The sequence below is a fragment of the Copadichromis virginalis genome, linkage group LG7 (assembly GCF_057382275.1).
Source record: "Copadichromis virginalis isolate Kocher_CV1m ecotype Utaka linkage group LG7, C_Virginalis_male_GT1.1, whole genome shotgun sequence".
Lineage (NCBI taxonomy): Eukaryota > Metazoa > Chordata > Actinopteri > Cichliformes > Cichlidae > Copadichromis > Copadichromis virginalis.
The window spans coordinates 30,135,116-30,153,533 of NC_140624.1; the positions used below are offsets into that span (position 1 = coordinate 30,135,116).

Genomic DNA, 18,418 nt, shown 5'->3' on the forward strand with positions numbered 1-18,418 from the left:
TTCTATCTAAGCAGAAGCAGATGCCAGCATACCAGGTTAAGGAGACGCAGGCCATAGCCAGACTCAGGGTACATGTGGAGCGAGTCATTAGGAGGATAAAACAGAACAAACTTTTTGATAGCATCATTACCATGTCACATGTTTACAATATCAACCAACTGTTTGCAGTAGCATGTATGCTGTCAAATTACCAGAACACAGCATTAGTTAAAAAAATGGGTTAAGTGAGACAAGATGGATTTTTCCCAAGACACCAGTGCCAGGAACTTATGGAAAATGACCTGCAGCTGAGGCCACTACAGTTGCATTTCTTCCTTGACAATACTTGATTACAGAACTGGTACTTGAGTGCTGATAGTTGAGTTCCAGTTATTGTTAATTCTAACTCATTGCAAATGTTGAATGTTAATAATACTGTTTAATTATACTACTATATTACTACTCAGAGTCAAAATTGTTTATCAAAATTATAGTTAAATCACTAAATCGTCAGAGAATCACATTTGCTCAACACCTGCCACAGGTGGAGGAACCCGAATGCTGCTTCAATACCTCAACTCTTTACGCTCATTGTTATAAACAGCTGCACTCACAGTTCAGACCCTCACTGTGGCATTAATATTTATGTTTATTGTAAACTTTTATTCTGCATCTGCTGCTGGAATATCATTTTCAGCTCTGTGAAGTACATGTCCAGTAAAACAAAAGATAACTTGATTTTAATCGTTCAGGGTTGTAAACAGGTCACAGTAGGCTTAAGGTCTTTTATTTTGAAAAGCACAGAGGAATAACCCATCAGCTGCTAAAGCAGCAGCTGAGGTTTATTTTGAAGGAGGAACATTGCTTTCAGGTATGCTTGGTGAAAGAAACGAGTCCGAGTCTTCTCTCATAACAAGTTTCAGGTTTATTAGAATTTTACTCGCGTGCCATCAGCTTCTGCTTCTTCAGCTTCTTCTGTGAAACCTGCAGAGAGAAGAGAGAGGCAGAGTTATGACATCATCGATCAGAGAGTTTGCACCGCTGTCTTGGCCAACAGTCGCTCAGTTTTAACAGGGTTGTTTTCATGGAGAATCCAAAGGTGTCCTAAGGAGTCATCACTGCGACAGATGATGAAGAGGAGGAAGGTGACGGGTTCAGATGTGCAGCCAGAGGAGCAGGATTCACTGTGTTTGCTGTGGCATTCATGGGACCTTCAGTAAAAGGGAAATCACAGCTCTCCAGGTCCCAAGAGACTAAGCCAACTTTAATTCCCCTAACCTCGCTCCGTGCTGCATGTTTGAAGCCCCACCCCTCGCTCTTCCCTCTCCACGTTCTCACCTTTTTCTTCTGGGCGACCTCCTCCTCGGGCTTGGGGACGATCTGCTCCTTTTCTGTCAGGATCATCTCAATGTGGCACGGTGAGCTCATGTAGGGGTTGATGCGGCCGTGGGCGCGGTACGTACGCCTCCTCATCTTTGGCGCCTTGTTTACCTGGATGTGCTCAATGACCAGAGAGTCCACGTCCAGACCCTGAAAGCACAAACACGGGTCAGAACCACCACGAGAAAATAGGACTCCATCGATCCTTTCAGAGCTCAAATCATCAGATATTAATCATTTATTAATCAAAGGCTCTGATTGGTTCACCTATTGCTTCCAAACATTTGGAGATGAAGACTAAACGTCACCCGAGAAACCAACTGCAGATCAATAGATGCTCAGACATCAATAATCAAACTGAGGCCTGAAGCATGTGATCATTAAAGTGGTGTTGTCCTCTCGTTCCAGCTGTCTGTGATTCTCAGATTGCTCAGACTGTAATTGTTCTTTTCATGGTTAATACAAAGGTGTCCTAAATGGTCATCACTGCAATCTGCTGCTCACCGATCAGCTCAACAACAACCAGCTCCACAGAGCTGAAACCGAGCTCAGGGTCATCTCAACGTCTCCGCCTGCCCTCATGTGGAAGCTCGCCTCCCTAAAGCCTGCCTGTGATCGCCACCTGTAGGCTGATGTCACGATGCAGATAATCATTTTAAACTTAAAGAACGCTTTTGTGTCATAACTTCATGAAATCAAAGCCAGTGTCCTCAGGGACCTGCTTTCTGTTGGACCAACAAAATCCAGATATGCTCAATAGATTTAGATCAAATGTGCATACTCTGTCACGTTTAAGAAGTTGAAACGCACGACGAGTGTCATTGAGAGAAAAATATTAGTGTTCAGTTTGAGAACCAAGTTAAAATGTGAGATTAAAGTGTCAATAAGTCAAAGCTGCCACGGCTCCTTTAGTTCATAAAAACAGCGTGATGAGTTCAAGGACGTCACAGAGGCAGTACAGAAAGCTGCGTCTGGGAAACAGCAGGATGGATGTTACAGCTCATGCCATACAGACGAGCTACGACTCATCACAGACATAAGACAGCTAACTCATTTGCAGAACAGTCCAACATTTGGACTTTAGTCTTAAAATAAACAAGTATTTTTCATTAATGCGACGCTGACATGCACACTACTTAAGAGACGCCACATTTAGAAAACTAACAACAATTCGATCACACAAACTACTTTGCACATCACTAGCACAGTTTCAGGTGTTTAAAGCTGCAGACAGACGGGTGTGACCTTCAGACTAAATTGGTATCAATCCTTTCAATATAAAAGTGTGTTCCAGGGAGTCCATCTCTCTGTCTGCTTGCTACACCCGTTGGCCCCTCACCTCCTCATGACCTCACCTTCAGCTCAGCGTTGCTCTCGGCATTCTTGAGCATGTGCAGGAGGAACTCGGCACTCTTCTTGGGCCAGCGTCCCTGGGTCCAGCCGTGCTGTTTGGCCTGAAAACAGAAAACATCAAAGGTGCTTTTAGACCATGCCTCAGAGCTCAGAGGCGGGGTAACTCTGGCCGCCTTCGCTGCTGCTCAGGTTACTAGATTTAGTTTCATCTTTAATCCAAAGGTGTCCTAAGAAGGTCATCACTGCAGCTGTCAGAGTGATGCCACGCTCGCTGGGACCTCACCTGAGCACAGCGGCCAACGCCGCCATTGTAGCGGCGGAAGGGGACGCACTGGTGCTTGACGATGACGTCCCTCAGGTACTTGTTGGCTTTGCGAATGTGCATGCCTTTGATGGCCTGGGCCGTCTCACGGGTGTTCTGAAAGTGAGGACACAGACGGGTCAGAGACCGGATCAACAAAGTGGCACCTTTATGTCGTAACCTTCATGACATCAGCATGACGTCCAGATGTCGGGTCAGTTCTGAGGGCCTCGGCCGTCACATTAGATTTAATGAAAGTTGAATGTGTTTATAGATTTTAGGGGAGGCAAACAAACCATCAGAGAATCTCTGCGATCTGATCGATTCGACAGAAAACCAAGTCTCTTTAATCCACAGCCAAACAAACCTAGGAGCACTGCAGCCATCTTTAAAACTAGAGCTCCTCCCACTGACATAAACATTAGACCAGCAGCTCATTCAATCACAGCAGATTGTCTATTCAACATTTCTAAACACACAAAAGTTACTCAAGCCATTCACAGTAATTTATTTTTCCTGGAAAATCCTGACTTATTCACTCCTTATCCTCGGGAGCAGAGCTTTAAGTACCTGAGCTTAAATATTAACTTCAAATTATATACACAGAAATTCTATTTAATTACGGGAGGATTACACCTGTATTCAAAAGAGAGATTAAAAGTGTCACCAGTTATTTTCAGACATCTCACACATTCTGCAGCTGAAGCAGAGCTCCAAACAAACTGGGCTGTTCACAGAAACCAGGCTCATGCTGTTACCTGAAGCTCTAATGAACAGACCTCACTGAGGTTTATGCTTCAGCGAGACAACAACCTCGAAGGATATTTAACTACACATCACAGACAGCTCATAAACACCACTGACTCCTCCTGTGTGGTTTTTACATGTATCAGTGAGAGAACCATAATCACTTCTATCAGGACGATTAACCACAGCATCAACGTAAGGATCACTCAAACTGGGTGTGAGGAAGTGGAAAAACTGGGGGGGACAAACGTGTCTGCGTGAAATAAACTAACTACAGTACAGTGTTTCTATTGGCTGGGATCACAGATAGACATAATGCAAGAGTATAAAACATTTCAGTGCATCTCCCATCACTCCCGCGGCAACGAGCCATTCAGTTTCATGACTCTGAAGTAAAATTGGATCATTTTTCTCTACTGAGTCAGAGCACCATATTAACTCTGAACCCACATCCACGTGTGTTTAATGAGTTATTAGAGCCCAGATTCAGAAGCCTGCTGCTGCTCATGTAACCTACTCTGAGCCTCTACACACCTTTACACCTGAGAGAATCTACTTTAACATGGACACGCGTGAGATGACAGATGAACCCTGTGATCCCCTTTGTCTGTGCCCACATGTGGACTCTTACCTTGAAGTGCACCCGGAGGTTGGATCCCCTCGACTTGCATGCTGAAACACAGAGAGAAGCCGTTAGCACCCCCAGCAAAGACCCGGATCACTCCACCAGTGAGTGCGGCAGCTCAGTTGTGTTATTAGTTTGTTTTCATGTGGAATCCAAAGGTGTCCTAAGAGGTCATCACAGCCACCAGCTAACCCCCACACATAGCTGAAGTTCACCTTTACTCACATTTAGTCGGGTTCTCGGGGTCGAGAGAGTAGCGGACCATTGTCAGATATCTGTAAGAAGAGGCACACGTTAGTTTCCTCAGGCTAGCACACAGCAGGTAAGACCATCTTAGACAGCACCGTCTCAGGTGACGTTAAACAGATTTAAACCCCACAAACACGGAGAAAAGGAGCTGCTAGGGCCGCTTTACAACTCCTATCCACGCCACACGGAGCCAACATGGCGGACAGCCGCCGGAGCCACCAACCCGGCGTCTCCGCAAATATCTTCATAAAACTTCATTTAATGGCTCCAGACACACAATTCAACCATCAGCGCACACATTTACACACAGCTGACACGATCCAGATGCTTGCAGCGCAGGATGCAGTATTTTTACTCAGATTTAACATGGATTCTCCGCTTCGTGAGCGGGACAGAACTCCTACCTCTGAGGCCGCGGAAGGAAGAGGAAGTATCCCGGACGGCGCTCCTCTACTTCTGCCTTCCTGTGAGGGTTACCGCCCCCTGGCGGTGAGGAGGAGGAGGACGGTGCTCGGGGCGCAGTGAAGCGGAATGGACAGCAGGGGGTGGTATTTCACACACACACAAAATACGCGAGAAAAATTGTTATCCCGTGGTTACGCCATGATTATGACGTAAACACGATAATAGTGATGGGAAGTTTGTCTCTTTTCAGAGAGCCAGCTCTTGTGGCTCGAATCTCAAAGAAGAGCTGGCAGTTTTGGCTCCCAAATGGCTCTTAATTTATTATCATCTGTAGCCTCATATTTGACAAATATGAATGCTCTGTGTGTTGATAAACCCTTTTGCATTTAGTGTTTTTATGAGATGACTTATAATTGCCTAATATTGTGTATTTGTTCTGTTAGAAAAGCAGGCATTCTTACTTTTGTATAATATTTTAATCAAACTTTTGATTTTAATTCAACACAAAAACAAAGCACTGCAAACAAATCCACAGAAGAGAAACAGAACCAAACTCAGCAGCCAAACAGTATGTCCTCAGGTTGACATTCAGAATAATCAAATGCCTCAGCTTGATGAGCTGATGCAGTTTCTCATCTTAGTTAGTATCTGCTTCTTCTTTAAGCTGGAGCGAGATGCTGCTTCGTTTACAGTTGTCAGTCATATTTACATGTTTTTACGATGCACTTGGACTCTCATTCTCACCGCAGTCTACTGTCTCACTCACTGACTGAGGAATATCGATACTTCCAATACCAGCATTTCATGTTGCAGGATCAATTCCCATATGAAAAATTATAATATCTAATTTGATTAAATTAGTTTTTAATCATAAATATGACATACAGACAAAAGTCGGCAATACCCTGTTAATAAGAACTACAGTCGTCTTCTGCCTCTCATTCATGTTTTTTTTGTTTTTTTGTTTTGTTTTTTACAGCTCATTGTGTTCTACGTCCTGATTGGCTGTAGAGCATTGTCAATCAATCTCCGTGCTGTGTCGCCTGTACAGTACAGAATGTGTTTAACTTGTCAAATTTACATAAAGTGCTGTACTGTATGTTGTAAGTTTTCTCTCCAATAAACAACAATGTTGACGAAATGTGTTGCACCGTCGAAGGCAGAGGAAGATGCTAAGCATTGCACAAAAAGTTGGACTTCTGGACATGCTAACAGAATGTAGGAGTTACTGTATTTTTCAGATTATTAACTCATTCTTCTTGCTTCCTCTACTTCCGTACCATATCGTTGCTGTTGAATTCTCTCACAGCTGCTCTGTTCCCATATTCTGGACGTGAAAACAGGGTTTGATCTTTGGTTTCATTCTGTAATACTGGACTTATTTTTCTGCGTAGGTTTGAACTTTGAGAGTGGTTAAATAAGAAAATAAGAAAAGTGTGAAAATGTTGATGCCTGTCTGAGAACAGTGTATAAAATGTGTAGTGAGGGGTTTTACAGCCTTAAAATGTAATTGTGCCCAGAATGCACTTTGTGAATGATGATAAACAGATCAAACTACCAGCGTTAGCTTCTGTTCTTCAATGTCACAGACATGAAACTGCTGTAGGTTACTCCCACTGTGATAAATCCCCCACACTGAGGCTGTGACAGGAGGAGTGAAACAGTTTTTGACATTTTAAAGGTTTTTGTGTGGATATCTACTCGACTTATGAAATGAAAAATGCTGCTAATGCTAAAGAACTGATTCTGGAACCACTCGTGTGTATTCGGAGGGCCTGAACTCAAAAAATATTCGTAGTATGAAGGTAAATCTTAGCATGACTTTATTAAAATAATGTGTCATAATGTGTTTTCCTGATTTTACTTTACTTGATTTCCCTCTAGTGGGGAAGAGAAATTATAGTTAAAATTGATTCAGTGGTGGTCTTTTTTTTTTCACAAGCTGGAAACAAAATGCTTTATGAGGAATTTCAAGTGTCTGATGATTTTTCATTTTAAAAATATAAGTGCTTGTATTCACTCCAAGGACTCCTCCAGTTATCTGCTGCACAAAAATGCTCCACCCAAGAGTTCATAAATGAAGCGGTGGCACAAAAAACTGCAGTTCCTCTGATATCCAGAAGAGGCAGCAATGAGACCCATGTTGAAACTTTACAGCAGAAATAACTAGAACTCACCTGTTTAAACTGTATCAAGGCTTAAAGTTTGCATTATTGGGGGTGTGGCCTTTTGACTGACAGGTGGATGGCGACACAGCTGGTTGTAGCTGCTAGTTGACTGCTAGGCTTCTCCTGATTGAATTCTAAACTGAACTGGGCCTCTGGACCTTGTTTGTGCAGTTGTGACCTACAAACTGTACATTTACCCAGTGAAAAGGTGAAACTGTGTTTAGAGTGTGAATGAATGACATGGCCTGCAGGTATTAAAGCAGTCATTGTTTATTTGGTATTTCATGATGAACTGTGAGACGCTGGACGGAGCTACATAGAAAACCCCGTGTGCAGCCTCACAGTGAGTCATGCACATCATTGCACTGTAAAGAAAGTCAAAGCTCGAGTGACGACACCTCAGGCCAACATACAAAAATAAAGATATTATTTACAAACAACAACATTTTCCCATCAGCACGTGTCAGTGTTTTCATCAGACAGTGAAAAGAAGTTCAACATGTAGAAATCACTGTGGTTTCATTAGAAGACGCACAAATATCTGTACACGTGCCACATCCTCGGCCCGAAGGCTCATCTGCTACCTTCACATCAGTGTGTTCATCACAGTGTGTCTGAGAGCGAGTGCAGACCACAGGCTCCGAAACCTCAGCAGCCCCACACCATTGCACACCCCACACTGTGGAAATGTTTGAGCAGCTCAGTCAGAGGATCTCCACACTCAGCATTCCTGTTTCTCACGGCTGAAAAAAATCAGTTTCATCATCTTCAAGTTAAAAAAAAAAATTTTTTTTTTTTTTTTTTAAAATAAATTCTCTCTAAAACCTCGTTACCTGTTCAGTTCTGTTACAGTGTGTCGTGAATAATGTTTGTGTCACACGGTTAAACACTGTGATTGTGTTTATAGTTGCACACATGATAATATGTGATTGTGTGACTGTTGTTGTCCCAGCCCGAAATGTTTTAGGAGAAATATATTCACGAGATAATAACAAAAAAAGAAATGTTCAGTGAACGGCTACATGGTCCTACTAGTGCTGCTTTTTTCATGGGTTTCATGGGAGATGAACTGAACCTAATTTGATGAACATCAGAGAAGGAGAGACAGTAAAAGAAAAAATGTCCCCCTCAAAGCCCTGATGCTCTCAGAGCTTCTACAACTTTGTTCTTTTACTTATTTCATGAACTTAAGTTCATTTATTAATTAAGGTCACTAATAGGGTAAAACACGCCAGAGGAAAAATGGTTGAACTTCCTGCTGTTTTTGTCACCTGTGGTTTTAAGACTTATGCGTTTCCCCGTTAGCTCATCCCCATTCTCCCAGAGCTAACAGAGCCCATCACCAATCATTTACAATGTTTTCTAATTGTGAAACAGTAATTCTCATTATTTCTGCACAGCTAACAGTTTCTACACTGTTAGCTAGTAACCTCATTTTTAAATTGTGAATCATTAATTTTCACGATTTCTGCATTTTGAACCCATAATAGTTTTGTAATTGTTACCTTTAATTTCCATCAATTTTCTAATTGTGAAACGTTATTATCCATTTATCCCCATTGTTAGCCGTTGTTCCCACTGCTTTGCATTGTTTTCCCATTGCTTTTGTATTTTTGTATTGCTAACCATTAAATCCCACTGTTTCCCATTGGTAAGCATTATTTCCCATTATTTTCTCACAGTCATGTGTGAGTTGCTGATATTTTCCATTGTCTGTGTGAAATGAACACTTCCTGATGCTTGATACAGCGTTGATGCTGTAACTGCGTCTGTCCCATCATCACCTGAGATCTCCCGCAGAGCGCGTCGTGATCAGAGTCGCTCTGTGTCTCCAGCGGCGACCCGAACCTCAGTTTCACAGACTCCTCCCGACAAACTGTACGAAATAAGTGAAAATCCAAATGTCCTTCAGTCTTTACAGCCGTAGATTCACACAGGAGGAAGTGGGCGTTACTGTTCAGAGAGAAACGTGTGAAGCAGCGCGACTCGGTAACGGGACCGAGGAGGAGGAACCCTCATTAGATGCTACAGACTGTGTGGATCGCGTCGGGCTCACTGAAGCTCTTCAGATACCGCTCAGTGCGACGTGAAGAGGCGTCAGAGACCTGCAACACAAACAGGAAGTTAAATAGCCGCCAGGTGAAATCAAAGAGTATTTAATTCACTCGGTCTGACGGTCACGTAAAAAATGTAACTGTAGCAACGTTTACATAAAATCAAAGTAAGAAAAATAAGAAAAGCAAATAAAACTTCAAAAGGAAAAATAAACTCCAGGAACACGACAGAGTACGGTCATTGTATAAAACATATACTTTTTTATACTTTGAAATATAAAAATAATAGTAAAAAAAATTAATTTCAATTTAATTTGAATCATAAAGCTTCAAATCACAACAACAGTTAAGATAAGATAAGATAAAGACTCTACAACAATACAGTGAAGCCCCAACAATCAGACGGCCCCCTGTGACCAAGCGCTTTGGTGACAGTGGGAAGGAAAAACTCAGGTCACACTCTCCTCAGTGTAATATCACAATACAAGTAATACTTGTTCATACAGTATTATTAATTTATTTTTATTATTATTTTTTTGAAATATAAAAAATAAATAACCTGATTAAACCGAATGTTTGGTTTTACAGATTATAAAATGTGGAGGTTTTCTATCCATCGCAGTGTCCGTTGTTTTTATGGAGCTGATAAACGAAATCATTATTTTTATTTGTATCACCTGAATGTTTGTAAACAAAAATACAAACATAACAAAACAAAAAAAGTGCATCTGGTGATTTCTGACCTTCGCTGCTGTGTTCTGTAATTACTGACGTACACGTGAAGCAGAGACCCGTCGAGCCGCTCGCTCTGACTGTGGAGGACGCGAAGTGGTGGTTGGTGGCTCAGAAAGGTGACAGACGATGGAAGCCGGAGGTCGGAGGTGGAGGCTCTGGTGACGCAGTGAAGACGAGCCAGGTCGGTGTAGATGGGTGGGCGGGGCTTCATTTGAGACAGGGGCTGAGCACGGTGGGGGTCGGGGGGTAAACGAGGGCCACGTTGACCCGCTCCGAGCCATTCTTTGGACAGACGATCTCGGTGAGGCCTTCGGGCCGCGGCTGGCTCAGCAGCTCACCTGCAACAGCGAGAACATCAAAGACGCTTTAATACAGGAAACAGGAAACAGAGGAAGTAGGACATTCCCGAAACATCACAGAGAAACCATCACACGTACAGAAAGCAGGATGCTCTGGTTTTAGGAACAGAAGAGGCAGCTGCTCTGCTGTTATCAGGGAGGAAAAGTTCTCCTCCAGCATTTCAGATATAAAACAATAAATTATCTGATGTTGGACCAGGATGCTGGGTGGACACTGATCTGCCAGTCAGACAGATCTCAAGGCAAATCCGCCTCCAGCTTCTGGAAGTTTCTCCTGTTCTCGCCTCTAGATTTGTAGTTGTTTTTTTTAATAATAAACTGCTGGCACAAATTTAAATAACTGAAGACTCACAGACATCTACAGGCAACAATAATCCTTCACACTAAACTCCATTTACTTGTCTTTAGTAAGAACCTGCAGCAGCAGACGCTTTTATGAATTCGGCCACAAGGTGGCAGCAACGTCCAGCTGTGACTTCATGCTGCAGAGCAGAGTCCCACCAGCAGGGGGCGCCTGGTCCTCCTCTGTAAACTACAGTTTAAGGTCAGTCCTGGGTTTTGCTGCAGGTTTAGCTAGTGCACACAGCTGAGGGTCTCTGAGGTCAAAGTTCAGCCTGGATTCAGATTCAGGATAATTTTTTCCCCTCATTTTTATGTAATTTAAAAGTGCGGAGGAATAGATGTGTTTGTGTTACTGGGGTGAATTTCATGACGACGAGAGCTCTGAATTTTCTTCAAGCATGACCTGCTGATAAAGATACTTAAAAGGGGAAATGGTTATAGGAGGTGAAAGGTTAAAGGTCGAGGCAGAGATGTTTAGTTCAGTGTCTCAGCTCTCGTTCTCTGCAGGGCGTTTTTCTTCTACTCTCTCCACTGTTATTAGAACTCATAACAAGGCGAGATTTCTGTAAAGCAGTAACAGGTCTGAGCTCAGAGCTGCACACAGGCGGCTCTCTGACTTCAGTTTCCTGCAGGGCTGAACGCCGTTCCTGTGCACGTCTCCATTTATAAGGCGTCCTCATCGTTTGTGTTTCCGCTGTGGATAAAAATACGATTAAAATCACGCACACACTTCCTGTGTGATCCCTCGTGTGTTTCTCTGGCAAACAAAGAAAAGCTGCCATCTGCAGATCGACACAGCCATCCTTTTTCCTTCATCATCATTATGGCTCCCTCCTCATCGAACAGCTCAGAGCCCAGCCGGCGACTGCTTGAGGAGGTTCACGCGAGCTCCGCCGGGATTCAGTTTCTTACTCAAACCATGTTTATAAATCATTTTAATATCTTTTTCCATCCATGGAAAACTGTGTGAAAACTGGACTGGGTTAGTTTGAGCTTGTAGCCACGTGTTCTGTTTATAACTCTAAGCTGCACTTTATGAAATGATTAGCGCTCTCCATCTTTGGATGGATGTACTGATGAGGGTGGATGACGGATGACCTCAGGAAGCGTGTGACACGCCCTCCAGTACTGTTACAACTTGCCGTTCTAAAACACGTTTGAGTTGCTTTTTATTTCCCGTTTTATTTTGACAATCTCATCAGTTTCCACATTTTGAATTAGCATTCCTTATGTTCTCATAAGGAATGCTAATTCTGTTTATGTTTTTCATAATGTACTCTCCGACACTCAGCTCCACCTGGGTGTTTGTTGTTGCAGAGCGCTGATCATTCAGCCGCTAACAGAGACACGCCCAATGCATCACTCTGCTGCACGAACAACACTGAGCACGCTCCATAGCCAGTGCCTGGATTACATTCACTTCATTTTCAGGGCATCAGCAGAATAATACTGTGATCTGGCTTTATCTGACACACACACACACACACACACACACACACACACACACACACACACACACACACACACACACACACACACACACACACACACACACACACACACACACACACACACACACACACCCCTAATATCCTAACCTGCAGAGAGATAATACAAGCCTCCTGCAGCTCGGGACTGAAGCCGTGAACATTTACACAAATTAAATGCCAGATGTGCTCGTGATGTTGGATGATTTGTGGCAGATGTGCACAGTGGTGACCTGCCACATTTTGAGCTGACTGATGTTGAATCTCCAGAATTTTCAGAATAATTCTTCCTGGTCAGATCAATCTGTTAATCTGGCTTTTCGTCCCAGTGTGCCTTCAGAGCAGCAGACCAGCAGTTTTTGGCACATCATTTTGCTCTCCGGAGCAGGAAGGCCAAGGTTTCGAGCTGTGACCTTCTAGCAGCTTCCTGTCATCATTGTGAGTCACTGATATTACACAAAACTGCATCTCAAACGTTCAGCTGCAGTGAGAACCAATCATCTAGCTCCAGAGCTGAAAAGCAAAGTGATGGCTGAGGAGCCAAAACCTGCAGTTCCTCTAATATCCAGCGCGTTTTACAGAAGAAATAAACACGTCCAAGTTATTGTGAAGATTGAGAGTTTGTGTCTGTGAAGTCAAAGGAGCTTGCAAAGAAAAGCGTCTGGACTTCTTTAAGTTGCTTGAAGACGTTTCACCTCTCATCCGAGAAGCTTCTTCAGTTCTACGGTCAGATGGTGGAGAGTCCCAGATATAAACCTAGTGGGAGTTTCCCCCCACAGAGGGACAAAAGGACCCCCTGATGATCCTCTAATCGCCTGAGCCGAGGTGTGAAACTGGGCGTGGGTCCCAATCAGCCAGGGTTTCAGGTGTGTTCATTGTGAAACCTGGCCCCGGCTTATCATGCGAATTCCTGAGGTCAGATGGCCCAGGATGTGAGTGGGCGTTAAGGCGTCTGGGAAGGGATCTCAAAACTGGATTATAGATGGCAGAGAGTTGGTGTCGTAAACCCCCGCCTCTGTTCAAAGATGGTCGCTCACAGTGGACATAGATGGCTTCTTTCACTCCTCTTTCAAACCATCTGTCCTCTCTGTCCAAAATGTGAACATTGGCATCCTCGAAAGAGTGTCCTTTATCCTTAAGATCAGAAGGTCGGTGGTTCGATCCCAGGCTGCATCCTGGCTGCATGCCAAATATCCTTGGGCAAGATACTAACCCCGTGTTTGCCTACTGGTGGTGGTCAGAGGGCCCGGTGGCGCCTGTGTCCGGCAGCCTCGCCTCTGTCAGTGCGCCCCAGGGCAGCTGTGGCTACAATGTAGCTTGCTATCGCCAGTGTGTGAATGTGTGTGTGAATGGGTGGATGACTGAATGTAGTGTAAAGCGCTTTGGGGTCCTATGGACTAGAAAAGCGCTATACAAATGCAGGCCATTTACCATTTAAGATGCAGATGGACTGCTGAGTCTTGTCCTGTGGAGGTGGCTCTTCTGTGTTGTGCCATGCGCTTGTGAAGTGGCTGTTTGGTCTCTCCGATGTAGAGGTCTGAGCATTCCTCGCTGCACTGTACAGCATACACCACATTGTTAAGTCTGTGTTTTGGCGTTTTGTCTTTCGGGTGAACCAGTTTTTGTCTGAGTGTGTTGCTGGGTCTGAAATGCACCGGGATGTCGTGCTTGGAGAAAACTCTCCTGAGTTTTTCTGATACACCGGCTACATAGGGGATGACAATGTTGTTGCGTCTGTCTTTCTTATCCTCCCTCGCTGGTGTCTGATCTTCTTTTCTGTGCCTCTGTTTTGAGATCCCTTCCCAGACGCCTTAACACCCATTCACATCCTGGGCCATCTGACCTCAGGAATTCGCATGATAAGGTGGGGCCAGGTTTCACAATGAACTCACCCGAAACTCTGGCTGATTGGGACCCACACCCAGTTTCACACCTCGGCTCAGGGGATTATAGGATCATCAGGGGGTCCTTTTGTCCCTCTGTGGGGGGACACTCCCACTAGGTTTATATCTGGGACTCTCCACCATTTGACCTTAGAACTGAAGAAGCTTCTCGGATGAGAGGTGAAACGTCTTCAAGTAACTTAAAGAAGTCCAGACGCTTTTCTTTGCAAGCTCCTTTGACTACGATGACCAGGTCATCGTAGTCAAAGGAGCTTCTTTAAGTTGCTTGAAGACCTTTCACCAAATGGTGGGGAGTCCCAGATTTAAACCTAGTGGGAGTTTCCCCCCACAGAGGGATAAAGGACCCCCTGATGATCCTCTAATCGCCTGAGCCAAGGTGTGAAACTGGGTGTGGGTCCCAATCAGCCAGGGTTTCGGGTGAGCTCATTGTGAAACCTGGCCCCACCCTATCATGCGAATTCCTGAGGTCAGATGGTCCAGGATGTGAGTGGGCGTTAAGGCCTCTGGGGAGGGAACTCAAAACTGGATTATAGATGGCAGAGAGTTGGTGTTGTAAACCCCCGCCTCTGTTCAAAGATGGTCGCTCACAGTGGACATAGATGGCTTCTTTCACTCCTGAGGAGTGATTGAGAGTTTGTGTTAAGAAACATGAGTTCACATCTTTAATGATCCTCTAAAAATCCAGCCGTAAGTATTTTACACCCAAACCAGAGTTTTTCTGGATGCAGAAACCATCAGAGTGGGTAACAAAAACCCAAAGGAGTTCCACAGGCATCTATTATCGATCCTCTGCTTTTTATTGATGTGTAAATTTTACTTTTGTTTGTCAAAGCACAAAAAGTTTCCTCCTTCATAACAACATGGAGCCTTTTGGAGCATTTTTAATGCCATCATCGAACTAAGCACGCCGCTAACTTACCTACAGGCTCCAGAACAGGTGATTATAAATCTACGGGTGGTGTCATGGGGGCTACGACTCAAAGAAATGAAGCAGATTTGTTTCCGACGGATGTTTTTACATCAGCTGCCTCCAACATCACTCACAGCCCGTCTGTCCGTCCGTCTCAGCAGCACTTAAACCATTAGGCTTATTGATCGTGTGCGTTCTCTCAAAGTGTCTGCAGCTGCTGGCTCTGCTGGCCTGAAGCCAGCAGTCACAGACACAGTCAGAGTTACGGTCAGAGACGATTATTTGTAAGGAAAAACAGCTCTATCATAACCATTTCATTAAACCCGAGTACTGCAGAGCAACCGGAAGTACTGGGATATTTTACATCTGAGTATTTCTGCAGGTCTTTGCCACCGGCTGTGTGGCTGCAGGAGCTCCTGCTCCTCAAAGTCACTTCAGCTACAGTTTGTTTCTAACCTGCTGCTGAGCTTTGCTGCCACGGCCGGAGATCAGATGTTTATTTCATCAGTGGACGCAGCTGACGGCTCACACATCCGGCTGTGTGCCCTGAATTAGGCCACAGCCTAATAACTCCTCCTCCTCCTCCTCCCTCTGACTGAGAAGAGTCACGCAGAAAGCCACAAAGACCTGATTTCAAGGAACAGGAATGTTCCTCCCCCCTCAAACACCATCAGCAGGTAGAGGAGTCATGTCCTCCCTCCTGCTCCTTTGCTGTCAGCCATAAAAGGGAACAGCCGCCACTCGCAGAGAGGAGGAGGAGGGGAAAGTGTACCCGTATCCAGGAAACTCCCACTGGGATGTTTGGAAAATGAGAGAAGTAGTTTCACTCCATTCAAAAACTGCCCAGACCTCCGATTTCATTTCCTCCTCTGTTGTGAGGATGATTTGAGGATTTGTGAGAGAACGTCTGCAGCGGGGAGGTTATTCCAGAGCTGAAACAGGAAGTTAGTCTGCAGCCAGTCCGACCCTCTGGAAGTTTTTCAAGCAACACTGACAAAAAATCTGATGGTTCCACTTTTTAAAACAGTCTCATTTTTTAACTTTTCTCTGCTGAAGCTGAATGTTGGAGTCATTATGAAGAATTTCCAGTGCTCATGCTCTGCTGCCCTGTTTTATTCACTTATTAAAGAGAGATTTTCTTTTATTTCAGTGACTTTTTTGGCCACGATTTAGCTCTCTACATAAATTCATAACACCAAACTCCCCGGTTCCGATTAGCCTGTAAACACAGCAGTCTGTTACTCTGACAGTTTCACGTTTCCTCATCCTAAACAGGAAACTGTGTTCACACAGACGAGCTCCTGCTGCCCCTCAGTAATGTGACGTGACAGTAAAGAACCGTATTTAAGGCTCATCTCATGTTTGAATCAGTTCATCACTGTGAACACAAACAGGTCTGCTGACTGTTCACAGTCTCGCCTCGCTCCTCCTGGCGTCACTCATCCTGCTGGAATATTTGCTGTTTAAATATTTACAGCCTTCGACCTGAAATAGAAATTTGTTCACAAAGCCGGAGAGGCCACACAGAGAAGTCTGCAGAGTCACCCTCGCTCCATATTGATGAGGGACGATCCCGTCTCTGCTTTCACCGCTGCACACAGAGCGAGGCGATAACTGGGCCACGGCGACGACCCGGCTCAGAACAAAACATCACACGGGAGCAGAAATCTGCTTAAATCGCTGCCAAGAGATTTCAGGGGACATCATCGACCTCAGCCAACCCCTCGCTGTCCTGCTGAGAGCCGTGAAGCTGCTGCTGTCCTCACTGAGACTCGTTGTTTACAGGGTGGAGATGCTTCAGCCCATAAGTTATTTTTTATTTCCATAACTATCTCATGAAGCAGCTGCAGAGCCAGCACCCATATACTGTATATAACAGACAAACATGGCCACTGTGACACAAACTACCCGCACAGCAGCCAAATTAGGTGATGCCATTAAAAATGCTTCAAAAGGCTCCAACAGCCAAGCAAACTTTAAACCAAATACAGTTTAAAGAGGTGACTCACCGAAGTGCACTCTCCCGGTACACTTTATCATTTTTCTCTGATCAGGACTGAAGTTTGAACTTTGTGGTTGAGAAACATTTAGTCTCCATATCAGCGACGATCAGTATCAAAGGATCTGATTGATAAAGGCTTCATAGTTTATTAGAGCACACAGCTTAGATGATTGGGGGGTTACTGAGCACGTGCAGACCCACGCATGTGTTAACAGGAGCCGTTTGTCTTTTTCCAGGCCTCACTGTGTGTGTGTGTGTGTGTGTGTGTTCCTTTGTTTTAACACACTGAAGTGTTAATCCTCAGACTGAGCCGATGGCCTCTGTCAGCCTGGCAGCAGCTGCTCCTCATTCATTCATTCTCGTCGCTGCGCAGCTTTTCTCGTCGAGGACTATTTGAAGAGGATCCGCGAGGCGGCCGAGCTCTGGTTTCTGCTTTAAAGGTCACTGAATGTGCCTTCACATCTGCTGCTGCTGTCACCACTGTTAGCAGCTCAGGACTCAAAGGTCAAAGGTGAAAAACAGCAGCTCGCGATGTGCATTTCAACCAAAGACCAGCAGCAAAGCACCAGAAAACCTCCACGGCCCACAGTTGACACTGTGAAATACAGCCAACTATAAATACACAGAGAAGTGCAGACCCCGGACACCACACCAGGATCTCAGGCACAAAGAAAAGGCTCTGCTCCATCTCTAACACTGAAACACTCACGAAAAGGACGTTTCAGGAGAATCTAGTAGATTATATTACCACATCATTATTAACTGGCTGAAAATAAGTTTCTCCACAGCAGCTGATAGGAATGAAAAACTAAATCTGCTGACTACATTTCTGCTCTGTAACCTAACAGTAGCATCAGTTTGAACGCCGCTGAGCAGTGAGCTCTGCCGCCCTGAGTCAAGGAAGTGTGCGAGCAGGATCTGCACTCCATAAAATCCAGGATATGTGAAATGGAGCAGAATGAGGTGGCGGGATGAGTCTCAGAGAGCCGCCTCAGACTCTGGCAGACCCAGATACCGTGACCGCACCGCTAATCTCCTGTGATCAGCAGCTGTACTGGCAGTGAGGCCGATCCTCAGGAATGCGTGGCCTACTTCCAGAGCGCAGGAAAACCACCAGAAATAACTGCAGCCGGTCAGCCGGCAGGTCTGAGCGCAGCCACGCTACCCGAGCAGCAGGATTAACGGCAATCTCTGCTGTGGAGGTATGAGAGGAATGTGATCACGCTGCTGAGGATCCAAACAGTGAACGATGGACCGTCTGTGTTTCTGTTCTGGTGATTTACCTGCCAGAGAATCTGAGCTTCACAGGCAACTATTAAAACCGCTCAGGATCGGCACAGCTGCTGTGAAACTCACCAACACTACTACCACGGACATATCTCACTTCTTCTGAATGTAAGGAGGATTCATGATGAAGC

At 44.7% G+C, this 18,418-nt stretch overlaps 2 protein-coding genes and 4 non-coding genes across 7 annotated transcripts in view; all 6 read right to left on the minus strand.

Moving 5' to 3' along the window:
- Nucleotides 1–881: 881 nt before the first annotated feature.
- Nucleotides 882–5,098, minus strand: rpl17 (ribosomal protein L17). The gene is made up of 7 exons (XM_085462951.1): nt 5,039–5,098; nt 4,611–4,660; nt 4,392–4,432; nt 2,996–3,130; nt 2,715–2,813; nt 1,318–1,509; nt 882–963 (listed from the first exon to the last, which is right to left on the minus strand). The coding sequence occupies exons 2-7, from the start codon at nt 4,648–4,650 to the stop codon at nt 916–918; spliced, it is 555 nt and encodes a 184-aa protein (XP_085319077.1). The 5' UTR covers nt 4,651–4,660; nt 5,039–5,098; the 3' UTR covers nt 882–915.
- On the minus strand, nt 1,036–1,103 carry LOC146705301 (small nucleolar RNA SNORD58). The gene has a single exon (XR_014921812.1). It is a non-coding gene; the product is annotated as a small nucleolar RNA SNORD58 (small nucleolar RNA).
- Nucleotides 1,785–1,851, minus strand: LOC146705302 (small nucleolar RNA SNORD58). Its single transcript, XR_014921811.1, has one exon. It is a non-coding gene; the product is annotated as a small nucleolar RNA SNORD58 (small nucleolar RNA).
- LOC146705303 (small nucleolar RNA SNORD58) lies at nt 2,893–2,960 on the minus strand. The gene has a single exon (XR_014921810.1). It is a non-coding gene; the product is annotated as a small nucleolar RNA SNORD58 (small nucleolar RNA).
- On the minus strand, nt 4,499–4,568 carry LOC146705304 (small nucleolar RNA SNORD58). Its single transcript, XR_014921814.1, has one exon. It is a non-coding gene; the product is annotated as a small nucleolar RNA SNORD58 (small nucleolar RNA).
- Nucleotides 5,099–7,459: 2,361 nt separating the features above from the next.
- The window catches only part of mfhas1 (multifunctional ROCO family signaling regulator 1), a 28,785-nt gene continuing 17,826 nt past the window's right edge, over nt 7,460–18,418 (minus strand). Inside the window, exons 2-3 of one of the 2 annotated variants that reach the window (XM_085462956.1) lie at nt 10,038–10,334; nt 7,460–9,312 (exon numbers count right to left, since the gene is read on the minus strand). In XM_085462956.1, the coding sequence (XP_085319082.1) occupies nt 10,204–10,334 (131 nt within the window). In that variant the 3' untranslated portion in view covers nt 7,460–9,312; nt 10,038–10,203. Of the gene's footprint in view, nt 9,313–10,004; nt 10,335–18,418 lie in introns of both variants that reach the window. The other variant, XM_085462955.1, reaches the window with a different exon arrangement.